General features: G+C 41.5%; 2 protein-coding genes across 3 annotated transcripts in view; one reads left to right on the top strand and one right to left on the bottom strand.

The window, feature by feature from the left end:
• Positions 1–9: 9 nt before the first annotated feature.
• Positions 10–5,950, bottom strand: cbll1 (Cbl proto-oncogene-like 1, E3 ubiquitin protein ligase; the record flags this gene model as incomplete). Of its 2 annotated transcripts, XM_084049848.1 has the most annotated exons (6): positions 10–2,147; positions 2,450–2,523; positions 2,610–2,702; positions 3,417–3,523; positions 4,310–4,483; positions 5,901–5,950. In XM_084049848.1, 6 exons carry the CDS (start codon positions 5,911–5,913, stop codon positions 1,109–1,111), a joined length of 1,500 nt encoding a protein of 499 aa, XP_083905974.1. In that variant the 3' UTR covers positions 10–1,108. The 2 variants fall into 2 exon arrangements, with proteins under 2 accessions (XP_083905974.1, XP_083905975.1); XM_084049849.1 differs by lacking the exon at positions 5,901–5,950 and having other exon boundaries at positions 2,619–2,702; positions 4,310–4,496.
• Positions 5,951–8,427: 2,477 nt separating this feature from the next.
• The window catches only part of ppp6r2a (protein phosphatase 6, regulatory subunit 2a), a 28,182-nt gene continuing 20,275 nt past the window's right edge, over positions 8,428–16,334 (top strand). Inside the window, exons 1-2 of the mRNA XM_084050334.1 lie at positions 8,428–8,831; positions 14,155–14,327. The gene's annotated coding sequence lies outside the window, so the exon portion shown is untranslated. The remainder of the gene's footprint in view (positions 8,832–14,154; positions 14,328–16,334) is intronic.

Genomic DNA, 16,334 nt, shown 5'->3' with positions numbered 1-16,334 from the left:
ACAATCATGGGTCATCATGCCATCATGGTAATATTTAATCTGGTCTTTGTACTACCACTATGCCCTTTTGTACAATTTTACAGAAATGTTGAATTATTTTACAAAACATTTTTTTAAACAAAACAAACATTCATTTTCAACTTTCTGAAATAAAGTAAAAAAAAAAAAAAGATTTGCTCCACATAATGTGGGTCAATGTGTCATCTTTGACTCTGACCTTTAATATGACTGAAAAACAATGCATGTTATAACATAAGAAGATTGTGTATTATGTGGGCAGATCCTGTGGGAATACAAACTTTATCACAAGTTAATTTCTTTGACAATGCACAAAAATAAGTGTAATGAAAAGTATTAAAACTCCAAAAGTAGCCATGGAACACCTTTAATGAAATAGTCGTTGCTTAATGTATTAAGCAACATAAGAATCAAGAAGCAAATCTAATTGCTGCTAAACACTAAATGTTTAATTGGATTTCAGTGTAGTTGGATGGTCTAGCTGCAATTCTTGCAGTTTCACCTCTAAGGCACTGCAATCGTTCTTCTCCAAGGAAGCATTGGTTAGTTGGAGTTTTTATACTTTTAAATTATCTTTCAATGACATTTGGTGGTTTGTGCTCAACACAAATGCCACACTTTGTTAAACTTATATTTCTACGAGATGAAAGCGTTTTCCTTCTGCACAGATCAAGATGTCAGTGTTGCAAGAGAATCCCGAAACCCAACGACCGCTGAAAACTAAATTATCATAGCGACCCTCGAGTCATATCAAACACAGATGAGATGGGAATCTTTAAAAATTTATTGAGCCAAACTTAACGTCTTAATGTACATATGCGTGAAATCTGGGTGACATATATAGACATACTGAACATAAGCTATTAAAAAAGGACAATTCTGCTCATCTGCAAGTCTATAGCATAACTCATCATCAATGAAGTTCAGTACAAGTGACTGGAATGTGCACCACATACACATTTGACTAACTTATCAAAATGACGCGTCTATGTCCTGCAACCCTGAGGTTTACTATCACATTATTCAGACGAGTGGTACTGTATGGGATTGGGTGACACAGACAAATTGCCCAATGGATTCCACTGGAAGTTTACTGGTAATATGGCCTGTAACGGGACTGATCAGGGTGATGGGGGCCAGGCATTTGGCCCTGGGGCGGGGGGCCCTGCATCCGCGGAGGAGGGGGCCCTCTCGGGGCGGGCCACATCCCGGGACTGAGCCCTCCGGGCTGGCTGAAAGGGGGACTGAGGGTACCCTGGTCCTCGGAGAATTGCTGCATTGAGTTAGGGTTGTAGTGATGAGGTGGGGGGGCGTTGACCGGGGGGCCGCTGTGCTGCGGTGGCGGTCCCGGGGGCGGGTGGTTCATATAGGGGGGCATCTGGCCCATGATGTGCCCCGGCGGAGGGGTGTTCGGAGGCGGAGCGGAGGACATGGGCGGCGGAGGGGCCTGGTTGTACACCATGTGGGGCGTCCCAGAGCCCTGCGGAGGGTGCTGCATGGGGTGGTTGATGGGGGGCGGCGGTGGCGGCGGGGGGCCGTAGTGCTGCTGTGGGGGCGCCATCATGTGGTGAGAGTGGGACACTACGGGCGGCTGACCGGGGTATTCCCCGGGGTGGTGGTGAGGCGGCTGAGCCGGGCCCGGGCCGGGGGGGAGGGGCTCGCGGCCGGGAGCGGAAGAAGAAGAGTCATCCTGGATGGGCACGGTTATAAGGTTACTGTGTTTGCGCGTGGTTACCGTGGAGATGCGGAACGTCTCCGGGCCGAGAGCGGAGGACGGCGGCGGAGCCTCGTGGGCGGCCTGCTGCGGCGGCGGCTGGCTGTAGGGGTCGTGGGGGGGACCGTGCGGGGGGAGAGGGGCCGGGAGGTGCACGTGGTTCTTGGGCAGGTGAGGCGGCGGCACGCGGAAGCGGTCGGGCACCTCGGAGGCCGGGGGCAGGTGGACGGGCTCCGGACGGCCCCCGGAGGACGACTTGGCCGCTCTCAGGTGACGGTGGTTGACGTGCGCCTGCAGGTCTCTCTGGGACAGATATGTGCGCTTGCATCCTGGCACGATGCTACACATGTAGAGGGAGCCCCGCTGGCTCTGCTCAATGCGCTGCACTGGATCGGTGCAGTTGTACATGGTGAGACTGAACACAAAAGGGGGAAATGTTAACAACTAATATTTTCTAAATCCTAACAGTTTTTTTTTTTATCTAAAAAAAGTATTCTTTAAAGATTTTTCAAGACAAAGAAATCTAAAGTGACACAGATGCGTTCCAGGTCTTAATGAGTAAAGCCATTTTTTAAATTATTATTATTGTTATTATAATGTAATAAAGAATAGCCCATCTACAAGCTCACATTCTCCACAAGAGCATTATGCTCTTTTTGAAACTTTAACAGCACTTATACTACTTCAAATTAAACAGGTGCAACCGATGTAGCTTACCCAGGACACATCTTGTCTCCCTTTTTCTCATGATTCAAGGCGCACTCATAGCAGAAGACATGCTTACATGGGATCTGGGAGAAGACAGACAATATTAGACGTGGCACTTTGTCAAAGTAACCTCCTGGAATTCAATTTGTATTTAAGATGCAGTACATACAGTACATACCATACGTCCATATATCTGAATTGGAAGACCACATTTGTCACAGAAGTGAGCTGGTACATCATCCTTTTCACCGATCAAATTCAACTGTTGGAAGAACAAAATTACAGAGTACTTGAACATTGAGGTTCTTCTTAAATTAATTCCTCATATACACCAAAGAGAGCATTAGATCATCATTATCTCAGGTTGGTCATAAAAGCTATTTGCAAGTAGCTCAGAATTATTTTCCTAGATGTGCTGGAACTACTTGATCAACTTTTTTGAATTTTCTCCCCACTTTAGTCATCGTCAATTCCCCCCATTTGTATAGTCCCCATCACTGCCTCACTGTTGGTCTTAGGATCTATTTTATGCTCATCTGACAAATTATAAAATACAGTGGTAGGATATAACAAAACAATGGACAAGCTGCTCCACAAGTCATTAATTAACAATGAATTAATTAACATCACTTTAAAATGACGGCTCTGAGGCAAGGGCGTCTCATTTTGTTATATGTCAGTTGCCCCGATTCCTCTCTCCTGAGCAAGATCCCAATACTTCGTCCTCTAGCATGGCAGCGTTACGGTGAAATCGGTGACCTGCCAAAATATGTGACCATCTTGTGGACTTAAAATAACATCACTGTCCGAATGTAATTTGCAAATCACTGCCGTTTGCTTATAAACAGAGTTAAACGTAGTGGTATTTAGGCCACGTATTGCAAGACCTCGATGTGCGTTATGCGAAGTCCACAATATAGTCACATTATTTCAGGATTCTACAAACTGAGAGATGAGAAGAGGGGAGTGAATTCACCTTATAGTCCCAAAACAATTGCTGGGGGAATCTCCTCTGACTTCCAAAGACATCACCAGCCTTAGCGCCACAGTCAAATTTCTCCTCTTGCTTAAATACAAAGTTCTCTGTAAAACACAGAAAAGAAACGTGGGTGAGTTAACACTGAAACTCCATGTCGAGTAAATGCATGACCCGAAGCACACACTCCACATTACAAATGTTGTGGGTCTTAGATGAATCCATTTTGTATCATTCAAGAACATACCAATATTCATTTAAGCAGGGAGGCTAAATAAGACTTAAGTAACCATCCTATACATAGACCAACACATAGCACTCTACTTGCCTCTCTTTTCCTTTTGTGAATAATAACTTATCGCAAACCAAGCAAACCTTAGCAAATCCAGCAAAAAATCCAAATCCAGCAAAACCTTAAACCAGGGGTCTTCAACGGGGGGTCCGGGACCCCTAGGGGGTCCACAGAGCTACTATAGGGGGTCCGCAAAATCTTTGTGTGATAGGATTTTTTTTTTTTTTACAATAACCACTTGAACCCTAGAATTCCTTTTCTGAGGGGAACATTAGCCGAAAATAGCACATCTACAAGCTCTTGTAGATCGTGTATTTTTGGCAAAGAGGCTATAGGTGTAGAGGGAAAAAAGAGCAGACTAATTTAAAAATATGTTTAATCTGAAACACAATTTTATACAATATAGAGGGGGTCCCTGCTTCATCTCTCTCTCAGCCAGGGGGTCCTTGGCCTGAAAACGTTGAGGACCCCTGCCTTAAACCATCTATCAGTGCAACGTTGGCCACCAGTAAAAGGTGCTATTATACTTAGGTGGCGTCGCGCACCAAAAATAGCCGATCTACAAGCTCACAACGTAATATTGTAGTACAAATCAACCTACCCTCTTCTCCAGCTGGGGCTTTAATAAAGTTAGGTCCTGCGCGCGTGGATCTCTGGGGTCGGGTGGGAGGTTTGGTTCTCAGAGGTTGTTTAGATATGAGTTTGATGGGGATCCGTCTCCGGACATCTGGGCCACCCAAACTCCCAGACCCATCGCTTCCTTGTAGATCATTGTCTGCAAAAGACATTCATTAGTCGGCGGCATCATGGGCAGCTTTAGCTTTACAACCCCTGTGGACTACCTTTATATTTTTTTTAACACATTAAGACCTGGAACGCATCTGTGACATTTTTTGATTCGAGCTAAAAAGCATTATTTTACACTTTGGCTATTTAAAAATAGCAGATATTTGAACTGTACTTCCATGTGCTTTTTTTCTGCAAACTTCTAAATAAAGTATCCAATCAATCAAAAGAGTTTTTTATACATTTTGAAATAGTGAAATGGGACATTCTGCACAATGAGTACTTTTACTTTTGGTACTTTAAGTATATTTTGATCCAGATACTTTTTGCACTATTACTCAAGTACATGAATACGGGACTTCTACTTGTAACAGAGTATATCTACATTGCAGTATTGATACTTTTACTTCTGTAAAACATGCGAGTACTTCTTCCATCACTGACTACTTTTGACAGCTTATGATCTCAGTGATTCTGACAGACCCTTCAAGTTCAAGTTGACCTGAAATGCACTGCCAGGGCGGGGCAGAATAACTTTAAGACTTGGTTACATTTCTACACAATAATATGCTACAAGTAAAATGTCTCCTAAATCCAGTTGAACCAATTGCAGTTAACATTGCTATACTTGTCAGGTCCTTTACATCAGTGGTTCTCAACCAGGGGGTCCCCAGCAATATTAGTTAACATAGCGTCGCAATCATTTTATACACTTAGCTTTGGCTATTCAAAAATAGCAGATATATAAGCTATGCGCTTGTAGATTTGCTATTTTTGAAAAATCTTGAAAATGTGTGCATAGCTTTGAATATATATAACTCAAATCTTTGCTTCTGGGGGGTCCCTGCCACAACATATTCTCAGATGGGGGTCCGTGGCCAAATGTATATCATTTAGGGGGTCCTTTGACATGAAAAAGTTTGAGATCCACTGCTTTACATCAATAACAAGCTATCTCTGATAATTAAGTAACGTTGGCGCCTCTACATACAAGAGGCAACGTAGAGTGGAAATGATCACTTTCTAAAAAATAATAATAACGTACAATAAGACATTTGTTTTGTATCGTTTGTTACATTTGATACCAGATCTGAGGGCAAAACAACAGTGTGTTTTGGATAGGGTATGGATCTATAACTCTATGGTTTTGGGATACAGAATAAACGCTGCTGAACTTCCTAGCGTAGCTGGTGTGTTAGCATAAGGCTAGCTAACCTCATCTTCCCAACAGTTTGCGGTGGTTTGATAAAATTTGCGGCAACAATGTGAATATTATTTATCATACGTGTCGCACGTCTGAGTCTGTGGGGTTGTTATAGGTGAGCATTAAGTAATAATAAATCATGAACTGCGTACAGAAGTGTTATTTTATGCTAACGATGTTCGGCTAACAATCCTTTGCTTACCATTTTGGTCCATGATCCAACGAACGAACGCGATGCATTGTGGGAAGGGGAGCTATGGGAGAGGTCTAAAGCGATGTTTCCCAAACACTGGCTCTGGACCCATTTGTGGGTCGCGGACACATGTGTATGGGTCGAGAGTAAAATGTATCCATTTATTTTTTGTTTCGCACATTTTGTTATTTATTATTATTATTTCAAAACATTCCCCCCAAAATTGCTAGATTTTTGATTTTTCACAAGAATCATGTCATGTATACATAAGAAAGAAATCTAAGAAATCTAAGAAATTCCATAAATTAGAAAACATATGTTTAAGAAATAGTAAAAATAGCCAACCTACAAGCTCAGTTGTGAGCTTGTAGATTTTCTATTTTCACTAGCTTGGGTCCTGGGGACAGTGAGGAGACATCAAATCTCTCTTTTGGGTACTTTACTGTACTTTACTTGAGCTAAAAAGTGCCACTGGCAAGTTTGTCACTAACCTCAAAATTGTATAAGTACAGTACTAGAGTAAATGTACTTAGTTACTTTACACCACTGGATGTATCCAGGTTTGAGACATTAACTAATAATTCATATTTTACTTGATTCATTTATATAATGTGTGAAATCTAATTTGAATAATGGCTTATTTACCATAAATCATGTTTTTTGTGTATGCAATATTTTCCCAAAATCCCAACAGAACTTATAAATTAACAAAATATTGGTGATCGGTGATTGGAGAGTTTACATTAAAGAATACAGAAATAAATGATAATAATTCTATGTATAAAATATATTCAGATGTAGCCTATATATAATTCAAAGACAGTTGTTTATTTTACTCATGTGTGTGTGTGTGTGTGTGTGTGTGTGTGTGTGTGTGTGTGTGTGTGTGTGTGTGTGTGTGTGTGTGTGTGTGTGTGTGTGTGTGTGTGTGTGTGTGTGTGTGTGTGTGTGTGTGTGTTGTGTGTGTGTGTGTGTGTGTGTGTGTGTGTGTGTGTGACGTGTGTGTGTGTGTGTGTGTGTGTGTGTGTACAGTGCTAGCCATCACGCCGTCGTTAATGTCATGACATACATGCTCCATAGAACCTAACCTATCCACACTGGAGTGGCCACGCATGCAGCACCGTCAAGTTCTTTGACTTTTCCAGCTCCTTCAACACCATCCAGCCAGGCCATGGCCTGGTTGCCTTCATAACAGACTTCCTCAACAGCAAACTTGACTTCAGTACCTCAGGCCTCAGACCGCAGGGCAGCTTGTCAGAGGTGCTGGTTCCCCAAGGAACCATGTTGTCACCTTTCCTGTTCACCCTTTTGCAGAGGCAAAAATGATTTCACTTCCACCCATCGGGGGTACCGCACACATGCTGCAAATGTTTGTTTGATTGATTGATTGATTGAATACTTTATTGACACGATTATTAACAGTACAGGACATACAGGCAAAGGATAACACAAATACAATACAATACAATAAATGTATTCTCTGTGTGTTTACAAATTGCAGCCACCTGTCCGTGCTCTTTTAGAGCGGTTTTGAAGGAGGGTAAGGAGTCACACTTTTTATGACTGTTGGTAGGGCATTCCACATTCTGGCAGCATAGCAGTAGACCGAATTTGACCCCATTGACCCCCGAAACTGGGTTCAGTGAGATCAGAGGGGCTCAGCATAATGAGCAAGGGTTAGGTGAGTAAGCTCTCAGTTCAGTAACACTATGTCATGAGTTTACTGTGCTTTCAGTTCAGTAATGATAATGAACTACGAGTTTACTGTGCTCTCAGTTCAGTAATGAACTATGAGTTTACTGTGTTTCAGTTCAGTAATGAACTATGAGTTTACTGTGTTTCAGTTCAGTAATGAACTATGAGTTTACTGTGCTCTCAGTTCAGTAATGAACTATGAGTTTACTGTGTTTCAGTTCAGTTATGAACTATGAGTTTACTGTGTTTCAGTTCAGTAATGAACTATGAGTTACTGTGTTTCAGTTCAGTAATGAACTATGAGTTTACTGTGTTTCAGTTCAGTAATGAACTATGAGTTTACTGTGTTTCAGTTCAGTAATGAACTATGAGTTACTGTGTTTCAGTTCAGTAATGAACTACTGTGTTTCAGTTCAGTAATGAACTATGAGTTTACTGTGTTTCAGTTCAGTAATGAACTATGAGTTTACTGTGTTTCAGTTCAGTAATGAACTATGAGTTTACTGTGTTTCAGTTCAGTAATGAACTATGAGTTTACTGTGTTTCAGTTCAGTAATGAACTATGAGTTACTGTGTTTCAGTTCAGTAATGAACTGATTTACAGTGTGAGTTAACTGTGCTCTCAGTTCCGTAATGAACATAATAAAGAGTTTACTGTGCTCAGTTGTCATAATACAGTTCAGTAACGGCGTGAGTATTATTATTATTATTAGTATTAGTTTACTCCTGCTGTGCTCTCAGTCTCAGACACTCTCACACAGTTCAGTCTGGAAGTCAACGCGCGTCCCCGTGGGCTCAGCGGGTATTCTGCGCGTTCTCGTCAACGCGGTCGCCATTTTGATTCGAAAAATATGACTGAGTTTTTCCTGCTTTTGCCATGCTAAACTTAGCTTCGTGTTTGAACTCATTTGTTTGTGCGCGCGTTAAAATAAGTGGGTAAAATATCCTCGGGGAATTAACAGTCGTCGCCATTGAAGCCACGGCACAGCCGTTGATGCGATCGAACCGTTTGTTTGGTAGACTTGTGTAACGTTTTAAAGCCACACTGCTTTGACCAGAACGTTAGCTAAGTTCAGCTAACGGCTAGCACTGTGCTGTGTGCTGTCGCAGACTGGCTCTAGCACGTCTTCAAAACAAACCACACTTCGGGCTTGTTGTGAGCTAATGGAAGTTAGCTAGTTAGCTGCTGCTTGTTTGAGCCCCATAAAGAGACCCAGACCGACGACGGAACACTTTGAATCAAAGGTAAGTTGTGTAGTAGTTCAGGTCAGCAGCCAAAACCAAACCAAACCTCGCCGAGCTGCTGCTGCATCATCAAAGTTCAACGGCGGCTTTAGTTAACTGTTAGCTGGAGAGAGAGAGTTAGTTTGTTAGTTAGTTGGATGACTGGCTAGTTAACTAGTCTAGTAGCTGATTAGCTCACATGCTAACTGTCAGCTAGTTCTTGTTGCGAGCAAGGAGGAACTTACGTTAGTTACAGCTACACTGAGATGTGGCTCAGTGGCCATTAGGCAAAAACTATATAAAACTTAATGGGAGCTAATCGGCTAACTTTGCCAACAGACACAGACAAAGCCTTTGACTTAGTTAGCAGGTCTGTAAATGAGCTGGAACTAGACGCCAGTGTTTGTTGGACTTGGTGTGGAAGTGTTTCTAGGATCAGTGGTTCTCAAACTTCAAAATGTCAAGGTCTCTCATTAACTCTGACAAATGGAACCAAATGGACCCTGACGGGTCCATTTGGTTCCATTTGTATACTGTCAGAGTTACAGATCTGTAAGGGACCATTTAGAGACCCAGAGAGCACGTTCCTTGAATCCACTTTGAGACCACTGTCTAGGTAACTTATCTTAACCTCCAGTGATCATGATGATTCATGTGTTGTTAGTGGTAGGCTGGTGTTGTTAACTAATGAATCGGGTTCAGTGGAGGGATTACAAGTTTGTTGAGGCCAAAAGTAACTAACTACATCGTTACTTCTGAAAACAAACTGTACTATGCCTGTCGAGTGAGTTATATACCGACGTTTGAAAAGGCAAGAAAGGCTTGCTTTGGACGCGATTCTGGTCAGAATTATGCGAGTGCGTGTGATTGAATTGATATTATGCACGGCATGGTTCGGTTGTAGATTGATGTTGTACTTCATGGTAGCGCTTGGAAGTTGAAGTAAACAGAAATCTGAGCCGAGCTCCCACCACAGACAGGCCAGTAAGTTGATGTGCATTTGCACGCCAAGGCAACGACAGATCACTTTACATTTCTTCAGCTATACACACCGGTGGTTTGATTGATTGATTTAATACTTTATTAACAGTTTGCAAAAATCACAAAGTACAATTCCATACAAAAGGATTAAACCCAAGAAAGCACTATGGCTTGTTTCCATTGGGGTATTCAATTCATCGAAACATTTAATGCCAAACAATAATATACAATACTATGCAAAAACATGGTGTGTCTGCAATTGTTATGGAACAGTGTTGTTGACTCGCGAGCCCCCTCTCGTACCAAACAAATGTATACAAAACAACAGGAAAAGACCATCTCAAAGAATGCTATTACATTTTTTTAAATTCCGCACCGCTATTCATTGCACTTAACATTTTATAACCCATCTGTGGATGCCTAGCTAATATGCTAGCTAAAGTTTACTTATGCATAACTTCAAATGAAAACTGAACTTGAAAAATGCTCTTAATTAGCAAGAGCGGCCGATCATTTGGAATAAATCATTTAGTGCTACAGGATAATGTGAGAAACTCAAGTCTTATTTGACACTACCATTACTTTCTTTGTTTACATGCAGCAAGTGAAAGGGACAGTTGACAACATAAAACTATGGCATATTATTCCCTTTTCCCCTGATTTCACCTCCTGTGAAAGTAGACCAAATTACAGAGCATTGTTGGATCATAACATCCACTTGTGTACCCTTCAGTCATTGTTCCTCTTTTCATCGCCTATTATATGTGGTCAGTAGGCTGTTCAGTGGAGCCGTCCTCTGGTGAGTTCTATTTTGGTTGTAAAGTCAGGCTTTTGCTTTCCTGTTCACTGTCCACAGGGACCATTCTACGGGTTATTATTGCACTTGTGTACACTGTAAATGTATGCCAGATGGACGCCACTGCATGTGCAGGGCAGGGGCGACGTTATATGGGTAAAAAAAAAGGAGGAAGCACTTGGATTTCCTCCTTCAGTTTTCTTCCATGGACAGTCTGAGGCGTGTTTTCGCAGTCAAACACTTTGAATGAAACAAGCAGATTAGATTTAGTCAACACTGGGATGCTTGGTCTCAGTTTGCTGCCGTGGCAACCACTTGGGTTGAAAAACTTCAACTTAAAGTTCATTGTCTCATTGTAAGTTTACAACTAGTTGTTTAATGTTGTACTTAAAGCAGGCGTGTGAAATTATTTACCTTACAAGCTTCCATGAATAAAAAGTTGTTAAGTTAAGCATAATATGAAATGCTGTTCTCTCTCTGTTACGAGTAAGGTTCATGAAATCCTGTTCGTGCACTGCTGCTAATGAGGAAGAGATGATGACAACATCTCATTCAATTGCTGTCTAAGTTTAGGATGTTGTGTGTGCTCAGAGCGGCTGCTTGTGGTTTTAATGCAGCTTCAAACAGCCATCACTGAGTAACATAAACCCAACTTTTATGATGGTCAGCAGCCGTGGAACACTGAAATTACATTTGTGACATGGCCTAACCTAGTAATATTTTCCCTTATCTTGTTATTGCATGGCGACATACCTATTTTATGGTTCATATACCTGATGCTCTAGTCACATGATATTCAAGTTGTTTTGATTAAGCTCTAGGTAATGTACAAGGTCTGTGACCTGACAGACAAGTGTACTGTTAGTCTTTGAAGGGCACTATGGAGCTTTGTACATACATATCTGGTATGCATAATCTTATAGTGTATTTTCTAAGGACATTAATGTTCAATTTACGCCAAGTATTACTTTGCACTTTGGGTGAAGTTTTAAATGATGGATCTATCTAATATCAGTCAGTATGTATTTATCAATCCATTGTATGTATTCAAGGGAGCCTGTCGGGACCAGGTGACATCATGTCATGTGACCTAGCCTAGTAGGTATTTAAAGGTCTGTAGGTTTCTTTGAGTTTTGCGCCCAAAAGTATCACTTTTTTTTGTGGTATTCTATACAACAATAAATGTTAATGGGAGCATTATCCAGTGACTATCCCCCCCCCCCCCCCCCCCCCGGTTTTCCACATACTGTAGCACAACCTACCTTGAACAGGAGTTGAACTTTATGGCCATTTGTGAGATGACAGTTATTGGTCAAAGCTATGTTAAATCCACCTTTTCCCACAACTAGTATTTCTTACCATAAGGTGTGCTAAAACTACAGATTCATATACATTTGAAAAATATATTTATGATTTTTAGCGGTGCCAACCGCTCTATATCTGACTTTGTCTGTGTGTCCGGGTCTCCGTGTGTCTGTCCGGATGTGTGTCTGTCCCATAAACAAATATTGATGACAACATCAATACGGGGCTCATCAAAGGCACCGCTTCCTTCACACAGGGTGTGATTTTTTAAAATATTATGTACATATATTTGTATTTATTATCGGTTATCGGTATTGGTCTTGAGAAGCAGGAAGTTATCTATCGGTATCGGTTTCAAAAAAACAATATTGTGCATCCCTAACAGTTATTACTCTTTTTTACTCTTACCCTGGTTTTCTCCTCACCATAATGCAGTTTGACACTACAGAGAAGTTGTAAGAAGAAAGGGGAGCTTATGCCTGATTTACTCCAGTTTTTAAACGTGTTGCACTGCAACCCGTTGTGAGATTAACTAAGTATGAACCTAGCCTTACACAGAACTAGAATGATCCACCAGGAATACTTCTTTGATGACACTTACCCAGCGAGCTTGTTTTGTAATGGAATGTTTACTATGGCATGCTTATAGAATATGTCCATTGTGTAAACTTAATGCCGTCATCCGAGAAGGCACAGACATCTTAATCAGGGTTTTCTGCACTTCAGTTCATAGTTGTTGTTGTCCAAAACACACCACAATACATCGTCTGTGTTTTTTAAACTCCAGTTTTGTGTGGATAAATCATCGGGGTTATCAGCGTTTTTTTTGTCGAGCCAGTTTAATAGGCTTTTGTTGTAAAGCCACGGGGCAAGTTTCGACAAAGAAGCAGTGTCCTATCATTTTGTCATTCATAAAACTCAGAGCAACGTTCGTTGTAGTCTATATGGACTTAAGCATTGACTGCCAGAGGGTAAGGATTAAGTCAGACCTGTCTCTACTGATCTCTCAAATACCTGTTTGCCAGGCAGGCACTAAGGTCACGACCCCATGACTAATCACAGCAAGCCTCTTTCTCAGTCAGATCGGTCCTAGTATGTTTACTGTGTACAAGTGATCTGGATATGTTGTCATAGTAACGTTCAGTGAGTTCTTATGCAAGGTCCTCTATGGATCCAAATGTTATCATTAGTATTCCGAGGTTCCCACGTGCTGCGTGAAGTTGCACATACTGCATATCAGGAGGAGTCAACTCGGTACTAAACCATAATCTATACCTCTGCTGTCGGGCAGAAACCAGCTAACTCCAAAATGTTCACTTTTAGGAAAAACAAAACGAAAAGTGGAGCTAGGAGGTTTTGTTCATCATTGATAAGAACAGCTGAACAGCTGAACCTCCAAGCTCACAATGAGGTTGGAGGTCAAAAGGGGGTGGAGCCTGGATTCAGCAAAACCAGTTAACTCCACCCCCTTTGGTGGACGATATTCTGCTATGTATTTATACTGTAAAACGACACTAGAGGCCCCAGTCCCTATTTTACAGTGTTTGAGAACATGCCAGATTGCACTTAAAATGAAACAATCACAAACTCAGATTCTGAATCACCTGATGTGAAATGTGCAGAGATTTACAACTGTGTTTTACAGCTGACTGTACAAGTACAAGAAGGACAACAGTCAGTGCACACACGGACAAGTATGATAAAGCACAAGGACAAGATGATACAGAGCAAAAGAACAGCGCAATCCTATCCATACTAAACAGTAGACAGCAGATACATGTCACTGAAAATCTATTGTGAGATTATTAGTATTGCAGCCCGGTATGTCATCTTTGTGTTGTTTTAAGACCTGAGGCCGATTCTGCAAAATGTCTTCTAAATCCCAACAGTTTTCTAAAAAATGTATGTTTCTATATCAGTGTTGCTAAAATTTTTCCATATCAAGGTCCCCCAAAATGATATGTATTTGGCCGCCGACCCCCATCTCAAAATACTTTTTCCCAGGGACCCCCAGAAGCAAAGATTTGAGTTACAAATGTTCGCTTTAAAACAATAGATATTCAAGGATTTGCACATATTTTCACAATATTTCAAAAATAGCAGATCTACAAGCTCGTAGCGCTATGAGCTTGTAGATCTATCTGCTATTTTTGAATAGCCAAAGTGTAAAATAATGCATTTTAGCTCAAATAAAAAAAAGACACAAATGCGTTCCAGGTCTCAATGGGTTAACAACAACATCCTCTTTTCTGTGTTTCCCAGGTTATGGTGAGCCCCTCAGTGTCTCATCTAGTAAAGAATCATCCTGTGTTCTAAGAGGAGACCCATGCTGATAAATGCCAGGCTTCGCCACACTATCTGCCGTCTGCACACACACAAATGCCTGCCTGCCTGTGGGGGAGGTCTGATTGAAGATACCCATATTTCACCCACTGGTATGTATGAGCAACTTCTGGGCCGACCACTCTAGTTGTGCCCATGGTTGTCTGGTATTATGATTGCCGTCTGGACTTGAGAATGCTGGAAAAGGGAAAGAGCGTTTGGCCCTCGTTTATCAAAGTTGCGCAGACCAAATAATGGGCGTACGGCGAGATCGCCGCAATTGTCGGCATTTATCATTCTATCGTGACTTTGACTTGAGTGTACGACCCGCTCAAATCTCACGTCTGGGCTGAGGACTTAGTTTGGCTGCACCGCTTTGTCTAATCGTAGACATGCAAAGCAGCATTGTCTGACCATCTGACAGGCATCTAAACATATGTATTCACTCCCAGAATGTATAGCTCTAAAACTAATACAAAAGTATATTTCCAAGTGTACAAGCAATTAAAGACAATATAACATATTTACAATGTTGCAAGTTAGATCATTAATCATTCAGCCATTTAAACAGTGCTTTACTGGCTCTGTGTTAACTCATTGAGTGTCAGAATTATTTCTGGCTATGTGGTCCCAGTGCCAGAGATTTTTCAAGTAGTCACAGAATTTTTATCTCCAGTATAATCGATCCCCTGATGGGTGCTAATCACTGAGGGTTGCACTGTGTGGTTTCACAAATGTCAACGAGGTCATCGCGACCTTGTTGACATTAATTGTCTGATGTTGAAAATAACATGTCTGGGCCAAAAATTCATAGTAAAACAAAGTGCTTAGGAGCCGAGATACAGCCTTTTTCAGTAATAAGTTAAACAAGAAGTGTAGCAAATCTTCAGATAATGATATCTTGGGTTCTGAACATTAAAAAAAACAAAAACACGTTGCGCCATTGCGGTGAAACACGTGAAACACGTCAATGGCACTCAATGACTTAAGATGAGCGCATACATGCGAGAGGACTTTGGGGACTGCTGCGCTGGATTATTTTTATGACATGAGAATGAAGTCTCCCAACTCTGGTTGCCTACAATATGCTACGTCTTTCCGGAGTTATGTGGAACCTCGTTTTAAGGATATAAAAAACCCCGGCGCCCGAATGCCGTCTGTGCCCAGCCAGTGCAAGTGATCTTCATTGGCAACGGGAGATCAGAGATATAGGTAACCAAACCAGCCCACCACCACACACCAGCCTCCATTAATGTTTACACATTAATCTGTCACTCCATAAACATTCATCTGATGACAGCCCCCAGGCTATCTCTATCTCTCATAAACGTGGTGTCACGGCTCTTGGCCACGGACCACGGGAGGACTCCTATATTTTGCAAAACAACAGTGCACGCTGCTCGGGGGTTAAATTAAAACCCAAACTTATTCCCAATCATGACTATGTGATTGGTGTCATTCAACAACGTACCGGAAATAGACATGAGTAGGCTATTTATTATTTAATTCATGATTCAGGTTTTCTTTTAGGATATGTCTTTATGGCTAGAATTAAAAGAAGATGCATGTCTTTTTTTCTTTTTCTTCCCCAGACCGCATTCTTCTGACATATCGTGACACTTTATTGTTGACTGGACTTGCTTGTTACAAATGCGGCCGTATTTTAGTTTTATTTGTGTTATATTTTCTTAGTGGATGTGTGTGTGTGTGTGTGTCAGGTATCGGGTCTGTGCCCTGTGTATGCAAATAGCATGTGCCATCCCCACGCATATGTTAGCCGTTTGCTGTGTAGCTGACACTGTGTGTGAATCCACAGAGATGATTGGTAGGGTAACTTAACAAGCTGGAAAAGTTCCTCTTCTCTGCCGTTTTCCGCTACGTTTATTACCAGTAAACAAATCTTCCGCTAGAAATGACAGGGTACACCTACTTGATAAATCTCACGTGGACGTGGGCGTAAGCTGATTCCTGGGCTCAAATGTAAGCTGGTTTGTAAGATCCATTGATAAATGAGAGCCATTGCTTTCACTGTTTTGTGTTTTATTCTGTGTTTTTTCTGTTTATATCTTTTTCAATCTGATATGTCTCAACCCTATCTTTCCTCCCCCACCCACTTTCTG

Source organism: Gymnoscopelus microlampas (genome assembly GCF_963454915.1).
Source record: "Gymnoscopelus microlampas genome assembly, chromosome: 23".
Classification (NCBI taxonomy): Eukaryota; Metazoa; Chordata; class Actinopteri; order Myctophiformes; family Myctophidae; genus Gymnoscopelus; species Gymnoscopelus microlampas.
The sequence above is the reverse complement of the archived record's forward strand: the minus strand, read 5'-3'. Positions and strand labels throughout refer to the sequence as shown.